The sequence below is a fragment of the Lepus europaeus genome, chromosome 13 (assembly GCF_033115175.1).
Source record: "Lepus europaeus isolate LE1 chromosome 13, mLepTim1.pri, whole genome shotgun sequence".
NCBI lineage: Eukaryota > Metazoa > Chordata > Mammalia > Lagomorpha > Leporidae > Lepus > Lepus europaeus.
In genome coordinates, this window is record NC_084839.1 from 65,574,464 (window position 1) to 65,600,892 (window position 26,429).

General features: G+C 45.4%; 1 protein-coding gene across 2 annotated transcripts in view; it reads left to right on the forward strand.

Annotated features, from left to right (window-relative positions):
- The window catches only part of ANXA4 (annexin A4), a 76,403-nt gene that overhangs the window by 28,650 nt on the left and 21,324 nt on the right, over positions 1-26,429 (forward strand). The window contains exons 2-6 of one of the 2 annotated variants that reach the window (XM_062209581.1): positions 10,938-10,991; positions 14,964-15,086; positions 18,125-18,212; positions 22,545-22,639; positions 26,080-26,193. In XM_062209581.1, the coding sequence (XP_062065565.1) occupies positions 18,200-18,212; positions 22,545-22,639; positions 26,080-26,193 (222 nt within the window). In that variant the 5' untranslated portion in view covers positions 10,938-10,991; positions 14,964-15,086; positions 18,125-18,199. The remainder of the gene's footprint in view (positions 1-10,937; positions 10,992-14,963; positions 15,087-18,124; positions 18,213-22,544; positions 22,640-26,079; positions 26,194-26,429) is intronic. The other variant, XM_062209580.1, reaches the window with a different exon arrangement.

The window sequence follows — 26,429 nt, forward strand, 5'->3', positions numbered from 1 at the left end:
TCCACTCTGCCTGTCAAAAAAAAAAAAAAGAGAGAGAGAGAGAGATTTGCTTTAATTTTCCTCTTTCATAGACAGTTTTGAAAGCCTTGCGTGCTTGGGTGGGACCAGTTACACCCTCCACAAACTCAGAGACCAGGAGTTTAAATTTGTCATCCTTGTGGGATGTAAAATGAAACCACGTACCAAAGAAAAAATGGTCAATGACTCATTCACATGTGACCTTCCAGGGAAGTGAGAATGTGCCAGCCTGGGAGTGTAGCCCCAGGACAGCCAGTCCCTCACAATGAAGCCTCGGGTTGCTTGTCCCGAGACGGGGGTCAGCGTTGTGGATCCCGGCTCGGGCTCTCAAGCAGAGCTCCCTTTCCAGGATGAGCTCACCAGTAGATGCAGAGAAATGATCTTCCTCAGCACGGGAGGAATGGACTCAGCTCTCAGGCACGGAGCCATCTGTGCAAGCACACACGTGCTGCCTATTTATGTATTCCTGTTAGGAAATATATTGTTATTCAGGCAAAAAAAAAAAATCCTCCTGCACCAGTGCAGGTAGACAGGTCCACATAGGAAGCCAAACTGTAGTCCATAGGTTGCTTGGCAACCATGGAATCAGGACAGAGAGTAATTAGATGGATGAAAGCAGTCCTCACAGTGGGGAAATCTCTGACCGCTGGATCCGTCCTTTCTAGAACAGGGCTTTGAGGAATATTTCTGTGATGGCTTTGTGTGGAGTTTGCATAGCTGATGGGCACGATTTTTCTTTAAATATGATAATACCATTCAGCAAACCTGCTTCAGCCCAGGGGCCTTTCTCTCTCATGGAACTAAGTTTGCATATCCTTGTTTTGATGGGTATCTGCTGATTTTGCTAGTCTAATGCTCAGGGAGAAGTCTACTTTGCCTACTTTCCAGGCTCTGCATGAGAGAGGGGAATGAACTCCATGAGGTTGTCTCCACCTATGGCCAACTAAAGGCTTCTGTGCTTGAAATCAGAGGCCCTTGCTCCACACAGCTATGATTTAGATGTGAGCCAGCGTCTGGCTTGCTAATTTCTGGCGATATGTGAGCTAGCATATAATTAGTCTTTTGGACATCTACCTGAAAAACAATAGAGATGTACAAGAGTACTTCAAGAAGCTCATGGCAAAATAATGTAAAAGATGTTTATTTTGGTGAAAAAACATTTTGAAATTCATGTATAGTTTTTTTTCATGAGATGTGTTTTCTGTGAAGTTTTTGAAGATCCCTCAACATACATAACTTTTCTTTATGAATGCATTGTAAATTATATCTGAATTTCTGGAATCTTCCCTGAAATAGGTTGGACTTACAATGCATTTTTCTCTTGTGTAAGTGCTGTTGGGATAGTTCTCATGTGTTTAATTCTCCATGTTTTTTCTGCTGCTCTAAACAGTATCTTGAAAACCTCAGGAGCCCTATCCCAAAGCCTGCTTGTAGAGCTCCAGGATCATGAAGAAGTTGCAGTCCCTTGCCCACTTACTGCATAGACCTGAGGGTTTTTTAGACCTCACTAAGAAATGCCACCTTCAGTCTTCATCCTCCCATTTTAAAGATTTCAGATACTTTCAGGGTTACTTGAACCACCCAGAACCTGTTTTTTTTTTTTTTTTTTTTTTTTTTTGACAGGCAGAGTGGACAGTGAGAGAGAGACAGAGAGAAAGGTCTTCCTTTTTGTTTTTTTTTTTAAATTAAACTTTTATTTAATGAATATAAATTTCCAAAGTACAGCTTATGGGTTACAATGGCTTCCCCCTCCAAAAACTTCCCTCCCACCCACAACCCTCCCCTTTCCCGCTCCCTCTCCCCTTCCAATCACATCATGATTCATTTTCAATTCTCTTTATATACAAAAGATCAGTTTAGTATATATTAGGCAACGATTTCAACAGTTTGCCCCCATATAGCAACACAAAGTAGAAAAAAAAATACTGTTGGAGTACTAGTTATAGCATTAAATAAGAGGTCTTCCTTTTGCCGTTGGTTCACCCTCCAATGGCCGCCGCAGTAGCGCGCTGCGGCCTGCACACCGCGCTGATCCGATGGCAGGAGCCAGGTGCTTATCCTGGTCTCCCATGGGGTGCAGGGCCCAAGGACAGAACCTGTTTTACAGATGTCAAAACTGAGGCCTAGTCGCTCATTATTTTGACCCATCTGCGAGCAGCAAAGTAGGTTTTAAAACTCTAGCACCAACTCTGAGTCATTGTGAACTTGTTCATGGGGTTCAGTTTATGGAATTGTAGGAAGGGCTTCAGAGAGAAAGAACAAAGGAGTCATGAAAGGTGAGTAGCAGAGAACTTCCCACAGAGGCTCCACAGGGAGCAGGTGGAAAATGTGGGAGGGCTTTCCAAGGGGAGCTTGGGGCAGAGGGCCTTTCATCTCTTAAGAGCCAGTTGTTTTCGGCAGCTAAGAAGAGGCCTGCAGTGGTTCTGCATTGGGGTGCAGTTCTTCCCCAAACTCTTTCCTGCTGCCCCCCTTCTTGCCAAGAGTCACTGAGGGCTTACTGATGCCAGGCACCGTGCCAGTTAGCAGCTGTGTGAACTAACTTGACGTGTTTTTCTTGATATCTAAGGAAAGAAATCAAAGACAACCATTTGCTGCTTTAATTTCTAGAATTTATTTAGAAACTCATTCGGTACTAACCAAATTTTTATAAATATACACCAGCTGTCTCGATTTAAATGGATTTATGCTTTGTGCTGTCTGTCCATGTTTAAAAATAATTGTCTGGCTAAAAGCACCCACTGTTCAAGTATGATATATTTTTTTCCCTTTAGTAAAATATTTCTAACTCCTTGAATAATGACCCAAGTACTTTCAGAAGGGTTTGTTCAAGCAGTCTTCCCACTACTCGATGTAGCAGAAAGGAGTGGAACTGTTCTTACTAAAGGTGGCTACTGGGGGAGGTGTCTTCTTCCCTGCCTCCCCTTGTGCCATTTATCCCAAAACTACATGGAGTAAAGGGAGGGCTCTGGCTCCTAAAACCTGAGTCAGCCAGGGTTGTCAGCCAGTCAGCAACAACTTTACTTAACCCACATATAAATTGCATTTAAATAGGGATTTGGGTGCATTTTCATAATCCCTATGATTGGGACAGGGCCTCCAGATGAGGGTGTGGCAAAGGCCCGTGGAAGTCCCAGAAAGCTCTGCTAATGGGTAACTTTTCTATTTGGCTTTTATCAATATTTGTTTTATTTCCCTTATTTCCTAATCATTTAAAAATGTCCATCCTGCTAAGAACAGTTGCTTGCCTCTCTGTGCCTGTCCCCATTCCCTTGTTGATCAACCCCAGGTGTTTTATGAGCTTCTGTAAGATCCATAAGGGGAAGCTGAGAAAGCAAATTTGATAACGCTTCCTAAGCTGGGCTCTGGTTTTGCAGCACTAAGGCCATATGGGTGTTTGTGCACAGGGCCCCCTGTGCTTATTAGGCAGGCACTGACACATTTACCATGAGGAGGTAATGAGCATCTTCAGTGAGTGAATATCCTGATACCACGTGGCTTACCCAGGAAGTAGATCAGCTGCTCCATCTGGGGTGCTTTCTTGAAAGTGGCTCTGGGTTTAGTGACCAAAGCCTAGAATCACTGAGTCTAGCGTCAAGGTCCAACACATTGCTGTCTTTTACTTTCATTTTAGCTGTTACTGATAACAGTAACTGAAGGATTGAATATTTAACATTTTCCTCTTCATTTGTCTTTCCTTATGCATCCAGTGAAACAACTTCTTGGGAGGTGGATACGTATTTATTTTATTTTTTACTTACTCGACAGGCAGAGTGACAGAGAAAGAGACAGCAAGCTTCCATTCACTGGTTCACTCCCCAAATAGCCATAGTGGTTGGGGCTGGGTCAGGCTGAAGCCAGGAGCTTGAACTCCACTGGGTCCCTCATGTGGATGGCAAGTGCTTGGACAATCTTCTGCTGCTTTCCCAGGCATGTCAGCTGGAAGCTGGATCAGCAACAGAGTAGCAGGGACTCAAACCTGTACTCTAATAAGGTATCCCGGTCAGAGAGGTGGCTTAACTCACTATGCTAGCACCTGGATCCATGTTTAAATTCCATTGGTAGCTTTTACCCTGAAGATTTTTAAAAATTAATTTTACATGAGAAGCACACACAGAGAGAGACTCTTCATCTACTGGTTCACTCCCCTAATGTCCAGGATCCCAAAACTGAATCCAAGTCTCTCACCCAAGTGTTTGGGCTTCTGCCACCCATGTGGGAGACCTAACTGGAGTTCCAGGCTCCTGGCTTCGGCCTGGCCTACCCCCAGACATTGCAGCCATTTGGGGGAGTGAACCAATAGATGAGAAATCTCTCGATTCCTCTCTCTTTAAGTTTGCTTTCAAATAAATAAAATAAATCTGTTTTTAAAAATTACATCGTGGCCGGCACTGTGACGTAGTGGATAAAGCTGCCACTGCCATCCTGTATGGGCGCCGGTTTGAGACCTGGCTGCTCCATTTCTGATCCAGCTCTCTGCTATGGCCTGGGAAAGCAATAGAAGATGGCCCAAGACCCTGGTCCCCTGCACCTGCATGGGAGACCTGGAAGAAGCTCCTGGCTCCTGGCTTTGGATCGGCGCAGTTCCGGCCGTTGCGGCCAATTGGGGAGTGAACCAGAGGATGGAAGACCTCTTTCTCTCTCCTCCTCTCTCTGTCTCTCCTTCTCTCTGTGTAACTCTGACTTTCAAATAAATAAATAATAAATAAAAAAGAAACTATTTACATAGGATTTATGCCACCAGTTAAAATTAGGCCCAGGTTGCTTGATGCTGAACAGCCAGTTCACCAGAGATGAGAGCTGATGCAAGGGAACAGATTTATTCCAGAAACCAGCAATCCTGGGTAGAAAGCAAACCTCTTTGGTCCCAAAAGAGCTCTTCCCAGTTTGCAAGTTAACAGGAGGACCTTTAAAGGGGAAAGGGGAATTGGGGAGTGGTTGGGGAAGATTTTATCTGGGTCATGCTGATGCCACTTAGATAGGGGCTTCTTTGATGTGAAATTTGGCTGTTTTTGACTGGTGGTTGTGAATTCCTTCCTTATCTGGGGTCTGCTGTTCCAGCCATCTCCCTGCAGTCAGCTCCTGAAATTCTTAGGTCCACGTCTGTTGAAGAAACATTCTGATCAGCCACAAGATTAACAGCTGTTGTTTGTACTTTTTTTTTTTTGACAGGCAGAGTGGATAGTGAGAGAGAGAGAGACAGAGAGAAAGGTCTTCCTTTTTGCCGTTGGTTCACCCTCCAATGGCCGCTGTGGCTGGCGCATCTCGCTGATCCGAAGCCAGGAGCCAGGTGCTTCTCCTGGTCTCCCATGCGGGTGCAGGGCCCAAGGACTTGGGCCATCCTCCACTTCCTTCCCAGGCCATAGCAGAGAGCTGGCCTGGAAGAGGGGCGACCAGAACAGAATCCGGTGCCCCGACCGGGACTAGAACCTGGTGTGCCTGTGCCGCAAGGCAGAGGATTAGCCTGTTAAGCCACGGCGCCGGCCCCAGTTAGCTGTTGTTAACTAGAATATGAAAAGGAAAGGAAGATGTGCTTTCTTTATGGTTGCAAATGTGTGTTGGTCACAAGGTTAGGATGTGAAAAGGAAAAGGAAGATGTATTCAGTACAGTTGCATTTACGCTGTATAGGTATTACCAGTATTCTAGAAATGGTATGCATAGGTTATGTGAAAATATGGCTACTACACCATTCTGTCTCTCTGGAACTTGAGTATCCTTGAATCTTAGTGTCTGTGCTGAGTCCTAGAACCAAGCCCCCCTGGATACCCAGGGAGACTCCAGAAGCCCTGTCCCAAACCTTACATTCAGGCTCCAGCATTGTTAAGTGGACTCTCAACAAGTCGCTTTTGGCAACATGTAGGAGCAGAAAGGTGTGATACGTTTCCTTACTCATAGTAAGAGTCACAACCATCACTCCTGAAACAAAAGACAGGCGAACAAGAGAAAAACTAACAACTTTATTTAATCAAAGTTTCATGTGACATGGAAGACCTGAGAGATGAAGATCTAAAGACCCAGAGAAAACTGTTTTCATGCTTGGGCTCCACACAGTCGTGTAACAATGTGATTGGACAGAAAGATACGACCCATGGTGAGAGGGAGGCAATCCAGCAAGGCCTGTCTGTTCAGATTCTTGGTCTCTCTGTAGAATTCCTTCCTCCTGAGTGCCGGGCAGGACCCCTTTGGAATGTGTGTCTTGTGAGCTGCTGTTAGACAGGGTCCAGTCGCTCAGAGCATTTCTTTCTGACTAGCTCCTGTACAGAAAGGCGGGGAAGGTGAAAGGAATATTTCTGGGCTTTGTGGCTTGCTTTGGAGGAAAGGGATTTCCATTTCTATGACTTACCTTGGGGAAGAGGACTTCTGTTTTTTTTTTTTTTTTTTTTTTTTTTAAGATTTATTTTATTTATTTGAAAGACAGAGGTAGAGCTAGAGAAAAAGAGAGAGAGAGAGAGAGAGAGAGAGGTCTTCCATCCTCAGGTTCACTCCCTAAATGACTGCAATGGCCAGTGCTGAGCTGATCAGGAGCCAGGAGCTTCTTCTGGGTCTCCCACACAGGTGCAGGGGCCCAAGGACTTGGGCCATCTTCTACTGCTTTCCCAGGCCACAGCAGAGAGCTGGACTGGAAGTGAAGCAGCCGGGACTCAAACTGGCGCCCATTTGGGATGCCAGTGCTGCAGGCCATGGCTTTAATCCACTGCGCCACGGTGCCAGCCTCGAGGATTTCTGGTTTCTATGACTGACTTCCCAGGAGAAAGAATGTGAGAGACAGAAGGGCAGGAGATGGTGAGAGAGACCTTGTCTCTAGCTGCTTCCAAGGCCTTCTAACCTCCTTTAGTTCAAAGTACTCAGTGTGCCAAAGCCCCATGCTGAGCCTAAACAAATGTACCAAGCAATTCTCCAATTCTCTGCAGACATCAACTGGATGTCCCAGAATTTAAATCTGATGCCGTCTTCCTGGAGTTAGTGTCAGACCCCACAGTTAAGGGCTCAGTCCCACAATACCGCCCCCATGCCACATGCAATCCCATGTCCATGCTGTCACTCATGCTTCTGACCTACTGGCTATGAATGTCTGAGATTCACACAACCTCTCCCCTGTTTGATCATTTGCTAGGGTATCTCACAGAACTCAGGAAAGCAATTTACCTGGTGAATTAGCAGTTTATTATAAAAGGATACAGCTGAGGAAAAGGTAGATGTAAGAGAAGTAGAGGCAAGGTATATGAAAGCAGGTGTGGAGCTTCCGTGCCGGCTATCAGGGGCTGATTAAATCGTAGGATTTGGTGATTAGGTTGATCTCCTGAAGGGAAGTTCCCCCTCCACCCAAGTCACACACAGTTAGTTCCCTGGGCAGGAGTGCCCCCTGTAGTTCCCTAAGGGCTTTCCCAAAGTCACTTCAGCGTCAGCTCAGGTGTGGTTGTAAGGGACTTGTTACTGATAACAAAGGATTTCTTTCACCCTCATTGCTCGTATCACTTAGGAAATTCCAAGGGTTTTAGTTCTGTGCCAGGAATGGGCCAAAGACCAAACATCTGTTTCTTGTTATAGGCCACATCACACAGCCTTATTCCATCCTTACTCACGCTGCTCCTGCCTCTGTTCACAATGCTTCCATCAGTCCTCAGCCACAGTAAGCTCATTTCTGGCTCAGGGCCTCTGCCCTAACTGCCCGTTTGCCTGAAAGAGTTTCCCTACAGCCTCATCCCTTCATTCAGGTCTTAGCCCAGATGTCATCTCAGAGATGCCCTTGTGATCCAGGCCAACTCCTTCCTGGCAAGCTGGTCATGTGAAAGGCCAGACAGTAAATATTTTCAGCTTTATGGGCCACATGATCTCTGTCACAACTACTCATTTCTGTTGTAGCATAGAAGAAGCCACAGACAAGATAGAGAGACATGAATGAGGCTGCGCTCTAATAAATATTTATTTATGGAAGCCATTAAAAGCAAAATTACAATAAATCTAGTTTTAGAACTTTGGTTGGTTTTATTTATGATTCTAGAATTGGGCAGCAGTCTAGACCAAAAATGGTTCATAATTTCCCACTCCACTATATGGGCCGATCATATTTATAGCCAAAGAAAAGGAGGAGACATGCAGAAAACAGAAATGAGATACAGAGCCAGCTCGATTGGTTACAGCTGCCATCTGTCTTATTTGGGCATGGTTAGAACAATTGTTTGCTTGTGATTGGCTGAGACTCAGCTACTTGTTACAATAGAAGGTGATAGTCTGCAGAAATCTTTAAGCCAAACTTAAAAGGTATGGAAGCAGCTTTAGGTTAAACTTAACACTGAGGTTAGAATCTCATATAATTTTTTGTGTAACATGAGTATCCTTTTGACTTTTTTTGGTCAACTATTTGAAAATGTGGAAATCATTCTTCGTTTTTAGGCGACAAAGGCAGGACTTGACCCATGAGCTGATGAAGTTTGCTGATCCCTGCTCTGCACTAGTATCCATTATATTTTCCTCTTACTGATAGCTACAGTTATGTATTCATTTGTTTGTGTATCATCTCTCCTGGTAGACTGGAAGCTCCTTGAAGGCAGGTTCTTTGTCTTATCCATTGTGTTACTGTAGGGATTCAGCTTACCCTGACCACAGCCACCACGGACATAACCACCCTGTTGGCCACTACCACCATTTTGCCCTATAGGTGACCTTGGAGGTCATCCCAAACTCTGTGAGGTAAACAAAGCCATTAGGATAACCTTCTCCTCTTATCTGATGCCTAGAAAGGCCCTTATAAATGTAAATATTTCCTGAAAAAGTCCAGGTGCACACCAAGTAGCCACAGGTCACCTTGTTCTACAGGACCCTTTTCCTCCTGCCTTCTGGTGCAGAGATCCATGTATCTTATAGCCACACAAGACCATGCTCCTGTCCTACGTTCCCCCACTCGATTATACTCTGTGGTCTTGGATTTTTCTTCTCCTTTTGGTCTCTCTGCACTGTCCCCCTTTGGTGGCTTATTCTTGTATACTGGGATATGGCCATGCTTTTTGAATATTGGTGATTGAATGAATACACTTATATAGTCCATGAGCTGCTACATCCAACAAAGTCCTGCTTCCAGAGATCTCCTGTGTATCACACTCCAGGCCCCATTCCCTGCCTAGGGCTTCATCTCTACCTCTCTGTGCCTGATTTCTCAAGCCTTCCTGACTCCTTGTCCCTCGCTCAAATCGCCCACATTCCAGTCTACGCCAGAGTACAGTACCTTGGTAGAGCATTTCTTTTATTATGGCTCTTCTTTGCAAATGACAAAAAACTTCCTGCTATTTCCCCATTTAGTATAAAGCCAAATTCTTGCACTGGGCACACAAGGCTCTTGCCATTAGTTCCTCCCAGCTCTCTCAACTGTATCTCTGAGCCTTCTCTGGTATGAGCCTTCTGTTCCTGAAGACTCATCTCCGCTTTGTCCCTGTGTCTGCTGCTTATTCCCAGCTCTGACTTCTGCTCAGCCTTTGTCACAGAACCAGTTGGCTTTCTCTTTGTGAAAGGACTGAATCAGCATGTGATATAACATCAGTCTGCAGTGAGTGGTGGGAAACCAGAAGAATGGAGCAGGGCCTGTGGATAGCTGGAAGATAACAGGTGAATGTGACATACATGATTTAAGTGTTAACAAAGTGAGTTATGTGGGACTTGGCTATCATTGGATTGGTTGCATTGTCTAGGCCAGTGCTTTTCACATCACTGAGCAGACAGATATTTGGGGAATCTTACTCAGATGCAGACTCTGGCAGGAGGTCTGTGATGGGGCCTGTGATTATGTATTTAAAAAAAAAAATCTATTCCTAACTTTTTAAAAAAGATTTATTTATTTATTTATTTGAGAGGCAGAGTTTACAGATAGAGAGAAAGGTCTTATACCTGCTGGTTTACTCCCCAAATGTCCGTAATGGCTGGAGCTGAGCCAATCCAAAGCCAGGAGCCAGGAGCTTCTACTGGGTCTCCCACACATGTGCAGGGGCCCAAGCACTGGGCCATCTTCTACTGCTTTCCCAGGCCACAGCAGAGAGCTGGATTGGAAGAGGAGCAGCCAGGACTAGAACCGGTGCCCATATGGGATGCCTGTGTCACAGGTGGAGGCTTAGCCTACTACACCACAGCACCCAGAGATTATGTATTTTTAACAAGCACCCAGGGCTGCCCATACTTCTGGTTCTAGGATGACTCTTTGTGTACCAAGGATCTACCGAACTGCTTAGAAAAGGAGCCTTGTTTGTATGACTTAGATCTGGGGAAAGAGGCCATTGGCTTGCCCCTTGCATGCCTGTGTATCATGAGGACCCCATAAGAGCCCTGATCTACATTGAAAATATTTCTTGCATTCTGAATAATTGAAAAAATATATGTGATGATTCCAGCCTTCTTAATGCGGCAAAGGGGTGATGCTGGAAGCTGAGTGTATATGGCCACAGCCGACAGAGAAGAAGCATTTTTAATCCTGAGCCAGTGGGAGATGAAAAGATTCTAATGTTTATTGGGCTCCCAGCCTGTCTACACACACACACACACATACACACACACACATGAACATGCACATAAACACACATGGCATGGGTCCTCTCCAAGGGGCACCTCTTCTGACACTATAGCATGTACTTCAGAATCCATGTCTGTCTTCAGTACCCTAACAAAGCAGTAGGAATCCTTTCTCTAGGGTGTTTGTCCAAACAGAAGAGCCAGTAGGAGAGTATTTGGCTGATATGATAAATTTGACTGTTATAGCAGTTTCTCTTTAATGATTAGCCTAGCCCTTGTTTCTTTGGCTAATCAATAGCTGACCTGTTGATAAAATTGTGTGTCGTTTCCCCTTAGCTTATCTTCCTGCAAACTGCAAGCTATCCTGATTAATGATTTTAATGCCACTTCCCTCATTCCAGTAATTTCCCCTCTGCTTTGTTCACAGAGATCTTCTGCTTGGCTGACTGAACTCTGATCTCAGTAGAGCATCATGGCCATGGTAAGCTGCGGGTGCCTCACCCTCCCGGTGCCAGGTGCAGACAGGTACAGGATGTGTACCCAGGGACTGTTGGTTTAAACAAAGGGCTGTTTGCTTAGCTGTGGTGGGGGTGGGAGGCATGAAAAATACAGCTTCTTGTTCTTTTTTTTTTTTCACACTATTTTAATTCTTTCAAGGGTAGTGAGTAACCTGACCCTGAAAATCAGTTCAAAGAGAAAATCCTTTTAATATCCTGAGAATACAGAAACAAGTTACAGTTTTGTCTGTGCAGAATGCTGCACGTTCATTTTAGAACACTTAGGCAAATAAAAAGAAAAAACTCCCACTCCTGCGGCTTCTGCCTCCCAGACGGGACTGCTGGGGACACTTTGGAGAAGCCCATCATGTCAGCCTCTTCCAGAAAGAGGTTTCCTGGTGACGCAGGCTCCTCGGGCCCCCTCCTGCTTCCCACTGAGACCAGGAGTCTCAGATCTCGGCTGTCTGATCTTTGGAATGGGTTTGGAATCAGATCCCTCTGAGGGTTCTGTGCAGCTCGGTGCTGAGATAGAAGCTGGGCCTCTGAGGTGCAAACACAGGTCCTCTAAGGCTGGCCACCTGCTCCCTGTCCTCCCCCCGGAGAAGGCGTCCGAGTAGGCAGCTGAATCCCGACCCCACTCTTTTAGGAAGCAATAATGGAAGTAGAATCCTAGTCCTGGAGAGGAACTGGCCGTCCTGCCAGCCATAGATGCCTTCCTTTTGGAAGATGGATGTGTAAAGTAAACTATGCGGAACAAACAGTAATATACTCTTACAATTTTCTTTTCCCATGAAATACTCTAGATTTTCCTGCACAATACCCGATGGTCAAAACTTATTCAAGTCTGCCTAAAATCTCTCGTGTGTTATTTAAAATCCACCTCTTGATGACTGATTCTCCCTGCACACGAGAAGTTACATTCAGAAATGCTGATGGTGGCCCTACTTGCGCTGCGCATGGGACTAGCTTCTGGGAGCTCAGACTGAATGGGATGCTCTTCCTGACTTCCACAAGCCTGCGACCTCCCCACGTGTGGAGGCTGTGGCAGGGGACCCTGCGGTGTGCTTTCCACGAAGCAGAACCCCTCAGTTGCTCTCCTCTGTCCTCACAGAATCCATTTTTCCATTAAGACAGTTATTTATTGGGACAGATAAAGGACATTTTTTAACTGACAATTTTTTATTTTAGGCAAAAAATGTTTAAGACATATATAAATGGGATCTATTTATGGGGTACAGTGTGCTGTTTTGATACATGTATACATTGCATAATGTCTAATCAGGTTAAATATATCTGTCTCCTCAGACATTTAACATTTCTTTATGGCAAAAACATCCCAAATCCTATCTTCTAATCTTTTTTTCTTTTTTTAAAAACTGAATATTTTATTAGATTTTTGAGATAACATTTTTTTTAAAGATTTTACTGAATTTTTTGAGAGAAGAGTTACAGGCAGAGGGAGAGATGGAGAGAAAGATGTTGCATCTGCTGGTTCACTCCCCAAATGGCCACACTGGCCGGAGCTGGGCTGATCTGAAGCCAGGAGCCAGGAGCTTCTTCCAGGACATGAAGCAGCACCCACATGGGATTCTGGCACCAGAGGGAGAGGCTTAGCCTGCTGTGCCACAATGCCAGCCCCTTGAGATAACATGTTTAATTTATATTATAATCAAAATCTTATTGGCTCAACTAAATAGAGTTCAGTAACGAAAAGGAAAAGGACCATAGTCAGCAGGAAAATAGGCAAGGGCTATAAACAATAATCAAATGAAAAGATGTTCAGCTTCACCCATGTAAACTTTCAAATGGTCATAAAGCCTTCTGACATAGTTGCAATATTGAAATTCCAACTGTTTTCCATCACTTTATTATAGACTCTACTCATAGGTATAATACATTTAAATAGCAGTAAAGAACAGTTTCATGTTCTGCTCTCCCTCTCTCCCCCTTCTTAAGTATAGGAAAATGCTTGGAGGAGCCGGTGCTGTGGCTCAGCAGGTTGAGCTGCCGCCTGTTACACCAGTGTCTCTATGGGCTCCAATTTGAGTCCCAGCTGCTTCACTTTTCACCCAGCTCCGTGCTAATGATCCTGAGAAAGCAGCGGAAGATGGCCCAAGTGCTTGGGCCCCTGCACCCACGTAGGAGACCCAGATGGAGTTCCTGGCTCAGCCCTGGTCATTATGGCCATTTGGAAAGTGAACCAGCAGATGAAAGATCTCTGTTTCTCCCTCTCTCTGTGTAACTCCACCTTTCAAATAAATAAATAAATAAATCTTTTTAAAAATTATTTACTTATTTGAGAGGTAGAGTCATAGACGTAGAGGGAGAGAGAAAGAAAGGTCTTCCATCCACTGGTTTGCTCCCTGAATGGCAGCAACAGCTAGAGTTGCGCTGATCTGAAGCCAGGAGCCAGGAGCCTCTTCCGGGTCTCCCACGTGGTCGGAGGGGCCCAAGGACTTGGGCTATCCTCTACTGCCCTTCCAGGCCATAGCAGAGAGCTGGATCAGAAGTGGAGCAGCTGGGAATTGAACCAGTGCCCATATGGGATGTCGGCACTGCAGGCTGTGGCCCTGCCCGCTAAACCACAGCACCGGCCCCCATTTATTATTTTTATCATTAATAAACAGTGGTATTTTATCAATTGTGATAGATATTCATTTTTAAAAAAAAATACCTACTTATTTATTTGAGAGAGTTACGGAGAAAGATAAGGAGAGGGAGAGAGAGAGAGAGAGATCATCCATCTGCTTGTTCACTCCCCAAATGGCCTCAGTAACCCGGCTGGGCCAAGTAAAAGCCAGGAGCCAGGAGCCAGGAGCTTCTTCTGGGTCTCTCACATGGGTGCAGGGCTCCAAGCACTTGGGCCATCTTCTTCTGCTTTCCCAGGTGCATTAGCAGAGAGTTGGATCAGAAGTGGAGCATCCAGAACTTGAACTGGTGCACGAATGGGATGCCAGTGCTGCAGGCCGTGGCTTTAACCTGCTGCGCCACAGTGCCAGCCCCATAGCTATTCATTTTTGTCTTTCTTTCCCACATCCCCTCTGTTTCCCTTGCCTCTTACCACAATGGGCTTTACTGGGATGGAATGACCTGTCTTCCAAAATGGACAGTAGTAGATTAAGCAATATAGGGTTTGCAAGGTTAACATTTCTTGACCTTTTTCCAGGTAAAAAGAGTCACCGAGAATGCTAATTGATAGACTGTACCACCCTTGCAAATCCCTCTGTTGGTTCATCTTTGTTAGATATTGATTTAAGGCTTCAGCAATGCAGTTGGCTTTAAGTGTTTGAGTACAATCCAAAATTTTTCAGTACTAGAGTTCCAGACAACCTTGTGAAGCATTCAGCTCAGAAAGCTGTCTCATGGCGAGGCCAAAGGCCATGTTGGAATTTTGACAGCAAATCACCAATTTGCTTATTGTAGAGGAAGAAAAGTAAAGTTGCTGCATTCATTTTCCAGGGCTGCTGATCCAAAGCACCGCAGACTGGGTGGCTTAAAATAGGAATTTATTACCTCATGGTTCTGCGGGCCAGAAATCCAAAGCCAAGGCATCAGCAGCGCCATGCCCCTCTGAAAACTCTACAGGAACCTGTCCTTGCTGCTCGCTAGTTTCTGGTGGCTTGCAGGCAAACTTAGGCATGCCTTAGCTTGCTGCTGTATCCTTCTGGTCTCTGCCTTTGTCATCATGTGGTATTCGCCACGTGTCTCTCTTCACACTGCTGTCTTCTTATAAGGACACCATTCATACTGGATTAGAAGCCCACCTGCCTCCTGTGTGACCTCATCTTAACCGACTACATCTCTGCCATGACCCCGTTTCTAAATAAGGTCACATTTTGCAGTCCCGTGGTTTAGGATTTCAACGTGCATTTTGGGGCTGGGGGATATTTTTCAAGTGATCACAGTACCCAGAGAGGTTGAGGTCACAGATCTCTTCCTTTCTCTATCACGAGTAGAGAGAGGGACCACCAGGCACTGAATGCTGAGCGCACCTGCGCGAGAACACTTGACGGTACTTCAGCAGAGAAGGCCCACTCCCCTGCTGTACCTGCCACGTGCATGGGCTTCATGTGGACACAGTGAGTCAGAGACATCCGGGCCACAGTGGACTAATACAGTCAGCTCAAATCCGGCTCACTGGAGGATTGCCCTGAGATGAAAACCCTCCATTCCTTTAGACATCCTTGGATTAAATTAAATCACCAGAATGCTTTAGCTCCATTCTACACTGTTTTAGCCACCTTGTATAAATACCCTCTCCTAGATTCTGCCTTGTTGTAGTCTATCCAGTTGCATTAAATGATATTGTAATAGATAAAAGAATCTCACTATCAATATTTATTATGGTAGTGTGGTTGAACTCATATTTAATGATGATAATGATAGCCATCTAGTTTGAGTTTTTGTTTTACTTTGTTCTGGGTTTTATGCTAAGTGCTTTCCTGTATTATCTTCATTATTATAACAATGCATGCATTGATATCATTAGTTCCAATATATAGGTGAGAAAAATGAAACTTGCTTAAGTAACACAGTTAAAAAGGGTTGAAGTCAGGATTCAAACCCAGGTCTGTTCCACCCCGGTGTCTCTACTCCTTCCAAGTCATCTCACTCTAGCAGGTGCTGGCCACGCCCTCCTTCCCCAGCCTCTGGACAGCACACTGCCCTGGTTTGCCTCTTACCTCCAAGGCCGCTGTCTTCAGTCGTCTTTGCTGGACCTGACTGTTGGAGAGTCCCAAGCTCGTCCTAGGACCCTGTCCTTTTTTATCTTCATTTGCTCCCTAGGCCATCTCATCCAATACCATCCAAATGCTGATGCAGCCTACCTTTGTCATGTAGACTTGACTCTGGATTGTATAACCAGCTGTGCCTTTGATAGCTCCACTTGGATATTCAATAGACTTCCTAAACTCCACATTTGGAAAGCAGAACTTCTAAATCATATCCCCACCACCACCCCAAATCTGGTAGTCCTCCTCCAGTTTTCCCCATCTGGGCAAACGATCCCCTTCTGCACTCAAGCTGCTCAGGGAAAAGGCCGTAGAGTCAGACTTGCTGCTTCTCTCCTCACCTCCCACACCAGTCCACCAGTAAGTTCCGTCGCCTTTGCTCCCAAACAAGTGCTGAGTTTTTATTTCCATCTCAACCACTTCGCCCTCATCTGGCATCGTATCCCACCCCCAGACCTTGGTCCAGACTCTTCTCTGGTCTCTGCCTCTCCCCTACAGCAGTCCAAGTGATCTTTTAAATGTGTGAATCAGGCCCCAATGTCCCCATCTTCTTGCTTGAAATGAATCAGTGGCTTCCTACTGCACTTAGAGTAAAATACAAACTCCTTAACCAGCTTGGAAGGACTGCCTGCCACTTCTCTCATTTTCTTTCTTGCATTATTTTAAAATAAAAGTTTTATCTATTTGTTTTATCTTTTTATTTTTGAAAGGCATAATGTGTGCACACGCACACACATGAGAGAGCACTCTTCCATCCACTGATTTACTTTCAAATGATTATAGCAGTCAGGGCTGGGCTACGTCGAAGCCAGGATCCTGGAACCCAACTATGTGAGCCATCACCTGCTCCTCCCAGAGTGCACGTTAGGAGGAAGCTGTATTGGAAGTGGAACCGTGACTCAAATTCAGGCGCTCCGATATGGACGCCAACATCCCAAGTGGTGTTTTAACTGCTGCACTGCAACACCTGCCCCTCTCTATTTTTAAATTTTCAATTTTTATTATGGAAAAGTTTAAACATATACAAAAGTAAACAGGCCGGTGCCATGGCTCACTAGTATAATCCTCCGCCTGCAGCGCCAGCACTCCGGGTTCTAGTCCCGGTCGGAGCGCCGGATTCTGTCCTGGTTGCCCCTCTTCCAGTCCAGCTCTCTGCTGTAGCCCAGGAGTGCAGTGGAGGATGGCCCAAGTGCTTGGGCCCTGCACCCGCATGGGAGACCAGGAGGAGCACCTGGCTCCTGGCTTCGGATCAGCGTGGTGCACTGGCCACAGCACACCGGCCACAGTGACCATTGGGGAGCGAACCAAGGAAAAGGAAGACCTTTCTCTCTGTCTCTCTCACTGTCCACTCTGCCTGTCAAAAAAAAAAAAAAATTAAGTAAACAGAACTCCTTTGTGTGCCTATCAATAATTATTAACTCGCGATCAATCTTATTTCTTCTTTACTTACCTCTCCTCCCACTTGTGTTAATTTGAAAAAAAGTCAGACATCTTGTCATTTCATCCATAAACTATTTTAAATCTATATAAACCTCTTAAAATATAAAATACAATGATAGTACCATTCTCATACCTAAAAATGTTGAGATTGATTCCTCAATATCATCAAATCTCAACTTGATGTCCAAATTTCCAATTGTCTCATAAATGTCTGTGTTTGATTAAGGATCTGAATACAGTTCACATATGATCATGGAAATGCCTTTTTCATCTCTTTTAAACTGTAGCTCCCTCTGTTTCTTTCTAAATCCCCTCTACAATGTATTTGTTGGAGAAACTGGATCATTTGTTAAATAGTATTGCTTATAGTCTGGATTTTCTGATGGCAACACTGTGGGATGGTTTAACATTTTCCTCTCTGTTTACTGTAAGTGGGTTTTTAGCTCTAGTGCCTTTATTGGATTCCGGTTTAATTTTTTTCCCTTTTGTGGGGGAACTGGATTGCTTGGTAGATGGGGAAGTAACTAATGTTACCACCGCCCTCCTTGCCCACCAAGTTGGGCCACCCTGGCCTCTGACCCACCCGCCGCAGCCATAACTGTCTGCCCGTAACACTTGCCCTGTCTCTGCATGGTCAGCTGCTTCGGGTGGCCCAGCTCCCAGCATGAGGTTCAGTCTTCAGAGCAGCGCCTCTAAGGATCTCTCCATCGGCTTTGCAGCACCTCTCACCAGCAGGCACTTCCAGAGCATTTATCTGTGGCTTGTGCACTGTCTGCCTCCCCCTCAACTACAGCACCTGCTCTCCGGGAGCAAGGTCCTCGTGTCTTGTGGTCACTGAGCACCTCCAGCACCTGGAATGGTGTCTGGGCCGTGGAGGGGCTCAGGGAAGGTTTGCCACCTGGGAGGTCAGATGCTGCTCTCAGTCACCTCACTCTCCATGTACTCAGGCATCCAAAGGAGGGACCATCAAAGCTGCTTCAGGATTCAACGCTGCCGAAGATGCCCAGGCCCTGAGGAAGGCCATGAAAGGGCTCGGTAAGTGTTCCGCTGCAGGTGGGTCGCAGGAGCCCAGGGGAGGCTGCTGTGTCCGTGGGTAGTTGTGAGTAGGGCTGCTTTTAAGAAAACACAGTGGGAACAAGTTGGCTTTTCAAGACCCATTGGATGGGAAGGCACGAATTACATTTTCACTTTAGTGAAGAGCTTTTAATTTAAAGCACCTGTTATGGATTTCCCCAGCTGTTTAAATCTGCTTTGAGTTATGACATCGTGAACCTTCTTAAACTTTAGATTTTTTAGTAGTTGTTTTCCAGTGAGTGCAGCAGTGTGTACAGCTGTGTACACAGCTGTAAGATTGACAGAGCACTTCTGCAAACATCATCTCACCGGATGTGAGACAACCCTGCGGTTTAGTGAACGTGGCTGTTGCTCTGGTTATTTTAGTCTCGTTTTATAGGTGTGAAACAGACCCAGAGGAGCCAAGCAGCTCTCACAAAAGGCTCCTAGTAAGCTGGTCCTGGCTCACAGCAGAGCCCAGTCTCAGACCCAGGCCTGCCGGCTCTGAGTCCACCCTCTTCCCCTTTGGTCCCTCTGCTTTCTGCTGCCATGATGGGCACAGCTGTGACAGCACCTGCATGCAGACGGTGGGATTCTGTGTGAGAAGGGTCTTCCAGGACTCTCCCCCATCAGTTAGCTTCCTAAGGGCTAACGGCCTCCTGCTGGGTCGGCTCTGCAGTCTGCTCTGGCCTACTCCCTGCCTCCAACACCTTGCCCGGGTAGGCCTTGGGCCAGGGAAGTGGCTACTATTTAGAATCTCCTTGAGATTGGGGCAAATACACTTAGCATGAGGCCTCATTTCCCTGTCTTTCTCTGCAGAGGATTTATTTTACGTAGCCTCAATTCTGCTGACACCAACAACTGCAGAATCAATAATAGCCAGCAGTTATTAAGCTCGACTACGTGTCAGGCATGCAGATTAGGTGCTTTTCCGTTGCATGTTTTAACCCTGACAGCAGCTTGTTGTATGCTGAGAACCCAGGTGTGAGGAGAGGGGCTAACTTGCCCAAGGTCTCAAAACTAGGAAGTGGTAGAGCCAGGATTCAAGGTAGCCCAACTCCAGAGCTGCAGCTGTAGCCAGTACCGTGCTATTGCCAACCTCCGAACACAATGCTGCTCTAAATGCTTGCATCCTTCTCATTTTCTCTCTCTCTCTCTCTTTTGTAAACAAAATGGAGAACATATTGGACACACCAGTTGTTTTTATTTTTCTGGTTTTTCCCAATTTTGTGGCCCATAGCAAGGACACTATAATTCCGTATGTATACTACATGGCATTCAGAATTCTCAAAGCAAGAGTCAGGAGACATTTGTCACAAGCAGCCTTCTGCAGTGCCTGCTGTACGTGGGCCGATGTGAGCTGGACTCTAGGAGGAGATGAGGATTGAAAGACCTCATGCTGGCGGTCAGAGCCCACAAGGCAAGCATAGCTAGGACCTGTGCAGAACTGCACTGTGACCTGCTCACAGTGTGATCCTGAGAGGGAGGCACAAACGAGATCCCATTGGGGTTCAAAGAGAAGAGATCACATTTCATTTGGGGGAGTCTGGCAAAACTTCTTGGAGGATTAGAATTTGAGATGGGCTTTGGGAGATGAGTTGAGTTTCAGGAGCTAAGAGAGAATGTATTTCAGGTGAGTGGAATAGCACACACTGAGGCTGAGGGGAGTTGTGTGTATACTTCTTCCTGGGTGTCAGTGGGGATTGGTTCCAGGATCTACCATGGATATCAAAATCCATGGATGATCAAGTCCCTTATGTTAAATGGCACAGTATTTGCATATCACTGGTACAATTCTCCCATATACTTTAAATCATCTCTAGATTACTTACACCTAGTACAAATGCTATAAATAATTGTTATCCTGTCTTGTTTAGTGAATGACGAGAAAAAAAAAAAAAAAACTCTGTACTTGTTTAGAACAGACATGACTATTTTTCCTAATATTTTTGATCCATGGTGGGTTGAATCCAAATGAAACCCATGGATAGGAGGCCAGCTACCGTGCAGTAGGAGGTTCTAACAGGGCAGCAGTAGGCAGCTTGGAGGGTTTCTGAGAAGGCAAATTCCAGAGGGAGGTTGGTGGGGTGCCACTGAGAATGCCACCTACAGAAGCACACAGATGTCCCAGAGGCCTGGCCAGGGAACAATAAATGCCAGAACTGTGACGCTAAGTGGCGGGGTTCAGGCTGCTAATGAAGGCGCTCGGTGGAGAACGGAGGGCAGTACGAGTGGGTAAAGCACCAGGATTCAGGAGCTCAGTCTGTGAATTTGGCTGCCTGGTATCCGTTTATGTGGATGCTTGCAATCAGGAGTGGGAGTCTTGGATGTCAAAGTGCGCGCATTCAGCACAGCCTAGGAAGCCATTGTGCATCTTTGAGCAAGGCAGGCACACCGTGAGAGCTTTCCTTTTTGGGAGGAGGCATCTGGCAGGAATCTGGGCAAACCAATTAGGAGGTAAGAACGTGGCTTAGTGGACTTCCACACTTGTCTAAGAAGAAACCCTGAAACCCTGAACTGGAGTGGATAGGAATTTACAGGAGGCACAGAAAAGGCTACAGAGCAAGATTTTGTAGGACTTGGCAGGAAATTTGAGTGTGGATCAAGGGAAAGGGTAAAAAAATCAAAGCTATTTTGAAGTTCAAATTTGGTTGACTGGAGGAAGGTGGTACCTTTCACAGAAACAGGGTGAGCAAAAGGTCATGAGCCCAGAACCTTCTCCCCCAGCAGAGAATTCTGAAGGAGAAAAGGAGGGTTGTACCTACCCTCTCTCTTCTTTTTTTTTTCATAAAGACAGACAGTAGGCCCCAAAGGTGTGTAAACTTAAAATTCCATAGCCTTCTCCCTACCCTGTACATTTTTCTGTGTCTCTAATTATGGTGAACCTGTGTTTTTTTTCATGTCTCCCAGAAATATTTCAGTAGAACCACTTTAGTCCACAACAGCTTCCCATCCAGCACAAACTCATGTATTTGTGCAGCCAATTGTTAGAAAGATGAGGGCAAAATCTGAAAAATCAGAATAAAGTTCCCTTGGTAAAAGCTGCTATAAGAAACAGGTCAATTTTCTTTCCTCTTCTTTCTTTCTTTCTTTTTTTTTTACAATCTTGCATTTGCCATTTATTTATTTATTGCCAATTTTCATAATTTGTAATTTTGTTTTGGTAGGATGTTGTGTCATGGAGAGTTGCCTGTGGTTATACAAAGGAAACCATCTGAGATAGGGAAAGATACTTGGAGGTGAAAAACACAATTACAGGCCGGCGCCGCGGCTCACTAGGCTAATCCTCCGCCTTGCGGCGCCGGCACACCGGGTTCTAGTCCCGGTCGGGGCACCGATCCTGTCCCGGTTGCCCCTCTTCCAGGCCAGCTCTCTGCTGTGGCCAGGGAGTGCAGTGGAGGATGGCCCAGGTACTTGGGCCCTGCACCCCATGGGAGACCAGGAGAAGCACCTGGCTCCTGCCATCGGATCAGCGCGGTGCGCCGGCCGCAGTGCGCTACCGCGGCGGCCATTGGAGGGTAAACCAATGCCAAAAGGAAGACCTTTCTCTCTGTCTCTCTCTCTCACTGTCCACTCTGCCTGTCCAAAAAAAGAAAGAAAGAAAGAAAAACACAATTACAGATTTTAAAATACTGTGAGTGGAGCAGCCTGTGCTGTCTTACCACGGCATGCCCCCAGACAGTGGGACTTTGCAGGGTCCCCACCAGCTGTGGCCCCCTCAATCTGGGCCTACCGGCCTCTCAAGCTGTAAGAAATACATTTATTTTCTTTATAAAAAATGTCTTAAAGAAAATAAAACACCTATGCATGCAGGGAGCTGCCAATTTAATCTGAAAAGCAGTGAATTAAAGACATGTTTGAGTTGTTTCAAAACTCAGAGGAAATGATTAAGAGAGAACAGGCAAGAAAGGACAAGACAGATGATAGGTGACCCAAAAGACATGAGTAGAATTCCAGGAGTGGGGAAGAAGAATTATCCCAGTCAACATTTATAGAATCTTAATAAGCACTGGGCATTGGGCTAATTCACTTAATGATTTTATTTAACACTTGCAGCAGTCCTGCAGGGAAAGTGCTATCATCATTCACATTTGGAGAAGCTGCCCATGGTACTGTCTGTGGTGGTGAACAGCTAATTCAAGGAGAGATGAAGACAGCCCTCTGGCCTCTGTTTCCCAATAAAACAGACAAGCCCTCTTAGCAAGCTCGCAGCATGTGTTTGGGAACTCCAGTGTCCACAGAGACCCCTACCTTCTCATTCCTCTCTCAGGTCCACTCACCCACCGCCTCCCACTTTCTCACTCTTCTCTGCAGGTACCGATGAGGACGCCATCATTCAAGTCCTCGCCTACCGCAACACCGCCCAGCGCCAGGAAATCAGGACAGCCTACAAGTCCACCATTGGCAGGGTAGGTGCAGGTTCTCCCACCCTGGGTGAGGAATCAGGGACTTGTCCTGACCTCTCCCTGGATCAAGATGTGTGCAGTGGCCCTGTGCTTTGAAAGCTGGGTCCTTTGTTTCGTTTAAATATGTTCTTGAAAACAGAAACCAAAATGATTTCAACACGCGTTGACTTCAGGGAGCTCTTGATCAGAGCCCCTTACCTTCCAAGTCCTTGCAGGGCCTTGTTAATTGTCTGGGTCCAACCAGCACCCTTCTGAGCACTAGGCAAGGCAGGGTATCTAGGGCTACTTCTCTGGTTCCGACGACTTCTTTTAGGCCACTACAGATTCAGACTTGCCAAACTGACTAAAGAAGTTAAATCCAGCCGGCGCCGTGGCTTAACAGGTGCCGGCACACCGGGTTCTAGTCCCGGTTGGGGTGCTGGATTCTATCCCGGTTGCCCCTCTTCCAGGCCAGCTCTCTGCTATGGCCCGGGAAGGCAGTGGAGGATGGCCCAAGTGCTTGGGCCCTGCACCCCATGGGAGACCAGGAGAAGCACCTGGCTCCTGGCTTCGGATCAGCGAGATGCGCCAGCTGCAGCGGCCATTGGAGGGTGAACCAACGGCAAAAAGGAAGACCTTTCTCTCTGTCTCTCTCTCTCACTATCCACTCTGCCTGTCAAAAAAAAAAAAAAAAAAAAAAGTTAAATCCAGTTTGATTTCAGTAGGCTGTCCTAGGATGTGGTGTCTATTCTGACACATCCACATGAACCCATTTGTACATACATTTACTACTTTGATGAGCCTCAACGGAGGGACACCCCTCAAGTCTGGAATGCACTTTATGTGTTTATGAATGGGTGTGTCCTTGCAGGAATGTACATGTGGTAGCTGATGTGTCTGTGTCTGGGTGTTTGCTCACAGGCAGGTATAGATAGTAGCTTAGGCAGTCCAAGGGTGTTCCCTCACCCCCCAGGAACCTTCTGTTTAGTCTCCTGACCAGAATCTTCCTATCCAATGTTTACACGTCACTGAAAACCCATCTGTGTGGTCATTGAGAATCTTTTTATTGAGGAAACCTTACTGGTGAGTGTCTCCAGGTCTTACAGTACAGTAAGTCTATGATAAACATTTTTATTCTTGAAATACTTTACAACCTGTCGGACTAAGGTACTTCTCAGGGACATGCAATAAGCTGCTGGATAGGGGAGGGCCAGCTCAGCTATTGCCCAGAGCACCTGCGTGTAGGTCATGGAGCTCCTAAGATCAGAAATGCTCAGACTATTTGCTGGATATTTTTAACTCTTCTCTGTTCCCAGTGAAATTGAATAAGCACTAATTGGCAGGAACATGCATGTACTACATAAACTAGAGATCTAATCAATGTTGCCTGTTATCTTCAGGATTGCTATTTAGCTTCAGAATTAAAACTAATCTGGTGGAAGTATATTAAGATGGCCAACATTAAAGAACTGAGCACTCATTAGTCATCCATCTGCCCATTCATTAGAAGATAGATGTAACTTTAAAATATGCACAGTAAGTTGCTAGAAAATGTTGTGGAATCAGGTTTATGGGAATCACAGATCTGGATTTGGATAGTAGCTCAGCTCCATTTTCTTTTCTTTCTTTTTTTTTTTTTAATTTTTAGAGAGAGAAAGAGACAGGTCACCAGAGTTAGATCACTCATCTGCTGGTTTACTGCCCCAACTGCCTACAAAAGCCAGGGCTGAGCCAGGCTGAAGCCAGAAGCCTGGCACTGCATCCAAGTCTCTCATGTAGAGGGCAGGAGCCTAAGTACTTGCACTATCATCTTCAGCTCCTTTTTAGTTGGTTGATCTTAAGCAGGTTCTTAAATTCTGAGCTGTCCCAGGAGGAAATGTGAAGTGAATAAATACCTTTACAGGTGAGAGGGAGGAGTGGATGCAGAGAGAATGTTTAATGGGTATAGGAGTGCAATTGGTCAGGAAGAATAACTTCCAACATTCTATAGCACAGAAAAGTAACTGGTGTAAAGCACTTGTATATCTCGAAATTCCCCTAGTGAAGATGATTTTGAATGTTCCCAACACAAAGAAATGAGAAATGTTTGAGTGATGACAGTGCTGATTACTCTGGTCTGATTGTTGCACATAGTGTACAAATATTGAAACACCACACTGTGTACTACAAAAATGTGCAATTATTATGTGCCAATTAAAAATAAAAATATATATTACAAATGTCATTAGAATTTGATTACTTGTCTTAATAGTTAACATTTAATTTTAGGAAAGGAGCCTTAAGATATAATCACAAATAGTCACACAGATACAATTAAATGCCTTGTATACATAACAGTAGAAATAAAGAAACAGGTGACTGGATAAAGAAATTATACTGCACCTTACCTATAGAAACACCTGCAGCTGTTAAAAATGTCCTAGGTAAATACGGACTGGAAAATACATTCAGGATATATTGTTAAGGAAGCAAATACAGGTTTGTAGACAGCATCTACAAATGTTTTGACCTCCGGGCTCCTTTTACTCTTCAATTACAGAGGACTTTTTCTGTTTCATAAATTGTACCTATGAACAGTTACCGTATTAGAAACTAAAACCAAAGACATTTAGAACAGACTTTGTGTTGCAGCAGGGTAAGCCACCACTCGGGATGCCCCCAGAGTGCCAGTTCAAGTCTCAGCTACTCCATTAGCTTCCTGGTCCTGCATCCTGGGAGTCAGCAGATGATGGCCCAAATGCTTGGGCCCCTGCTACCTACTTGGGAGACATAGACAGAGTTCTGGGCTCCGGCTTTGGCCTCGTCCAGCTCTGGCTGTTATAGGCATTTGCAGAGTGAACCGCTGGATGGAAGATTATGTCTCTCTGTCTCTCTGCCTTTCAAATAGATGAAAATAAATAAACATTTATTAAAAGTGGCATTTGCAAATATGTATTTGTTTACTTAAAAATCATAAATGTATTACACGCTGCTATAATATTTTATGAAAAAATAGCTTTATATGCCAAAACCAAAAAAAATTAGTGACAAACTTGGCAGTGTCTTACATTTTGCAAATCTCCTTAATGTCTGGCTTAATGGAAGACAGCTGGCTTTTCATGTCTGCTTTTGCATTCGATCTGTTGCATTAGGAATTATCATCGAGGTTTTTGAAGAAAAGTTTGTCATGGATAGATGTAGAGTTGGAAAAGTGGGGAGTATTTTTGTAGCCTTTTGACTTAATTGTATGTTTATAGATGGTACATATATAGATTTGTTGAGTAGTCTTAGAAAAATTCCACCATATGTGTGGGAGAGAATGAGAGTAAAAAAGCAAACGATGTCTTGGTGTATTTATGAAGACCTCTTTGACCTCGTTGGCCCTCTGGAGGTATTGGAGCCCCAGACGTCCCTGGCCCCCACTTGGGGAGTGGCTGGTTTAAGTCGCCCCAGTGACTCAGCCGAGCGCCTTTCTTGAACCACAGGACCTCATAGATGACTTGAAGTCAGAACTGAGCGGCAACTTCGAGCAAGTGATCGTGGGGATGATGACGCCCACCGTGCTCTACGATGTGCAGGAGCTGCGAAAGGCCATGAAGGTTTGTTGTCACCACACGCGCACACACACCCGCCTCGGGCTGCTAGTGCAGACACGGGAGACCGTGACAACCAGCTTCTGAGAGGCGGGAGAATCAAGTGTAGGAGAGAGCTGTTCCCTCACGTCTGACAGCTTGAAGACGTGCAGTAGTCACGATTTAAACATTGTTTTCCCAAACTTTGTGGGATCATTGGCTCCTTCCTGTGGCTCCATAGTGAGTAATTATGGCTGTACTTT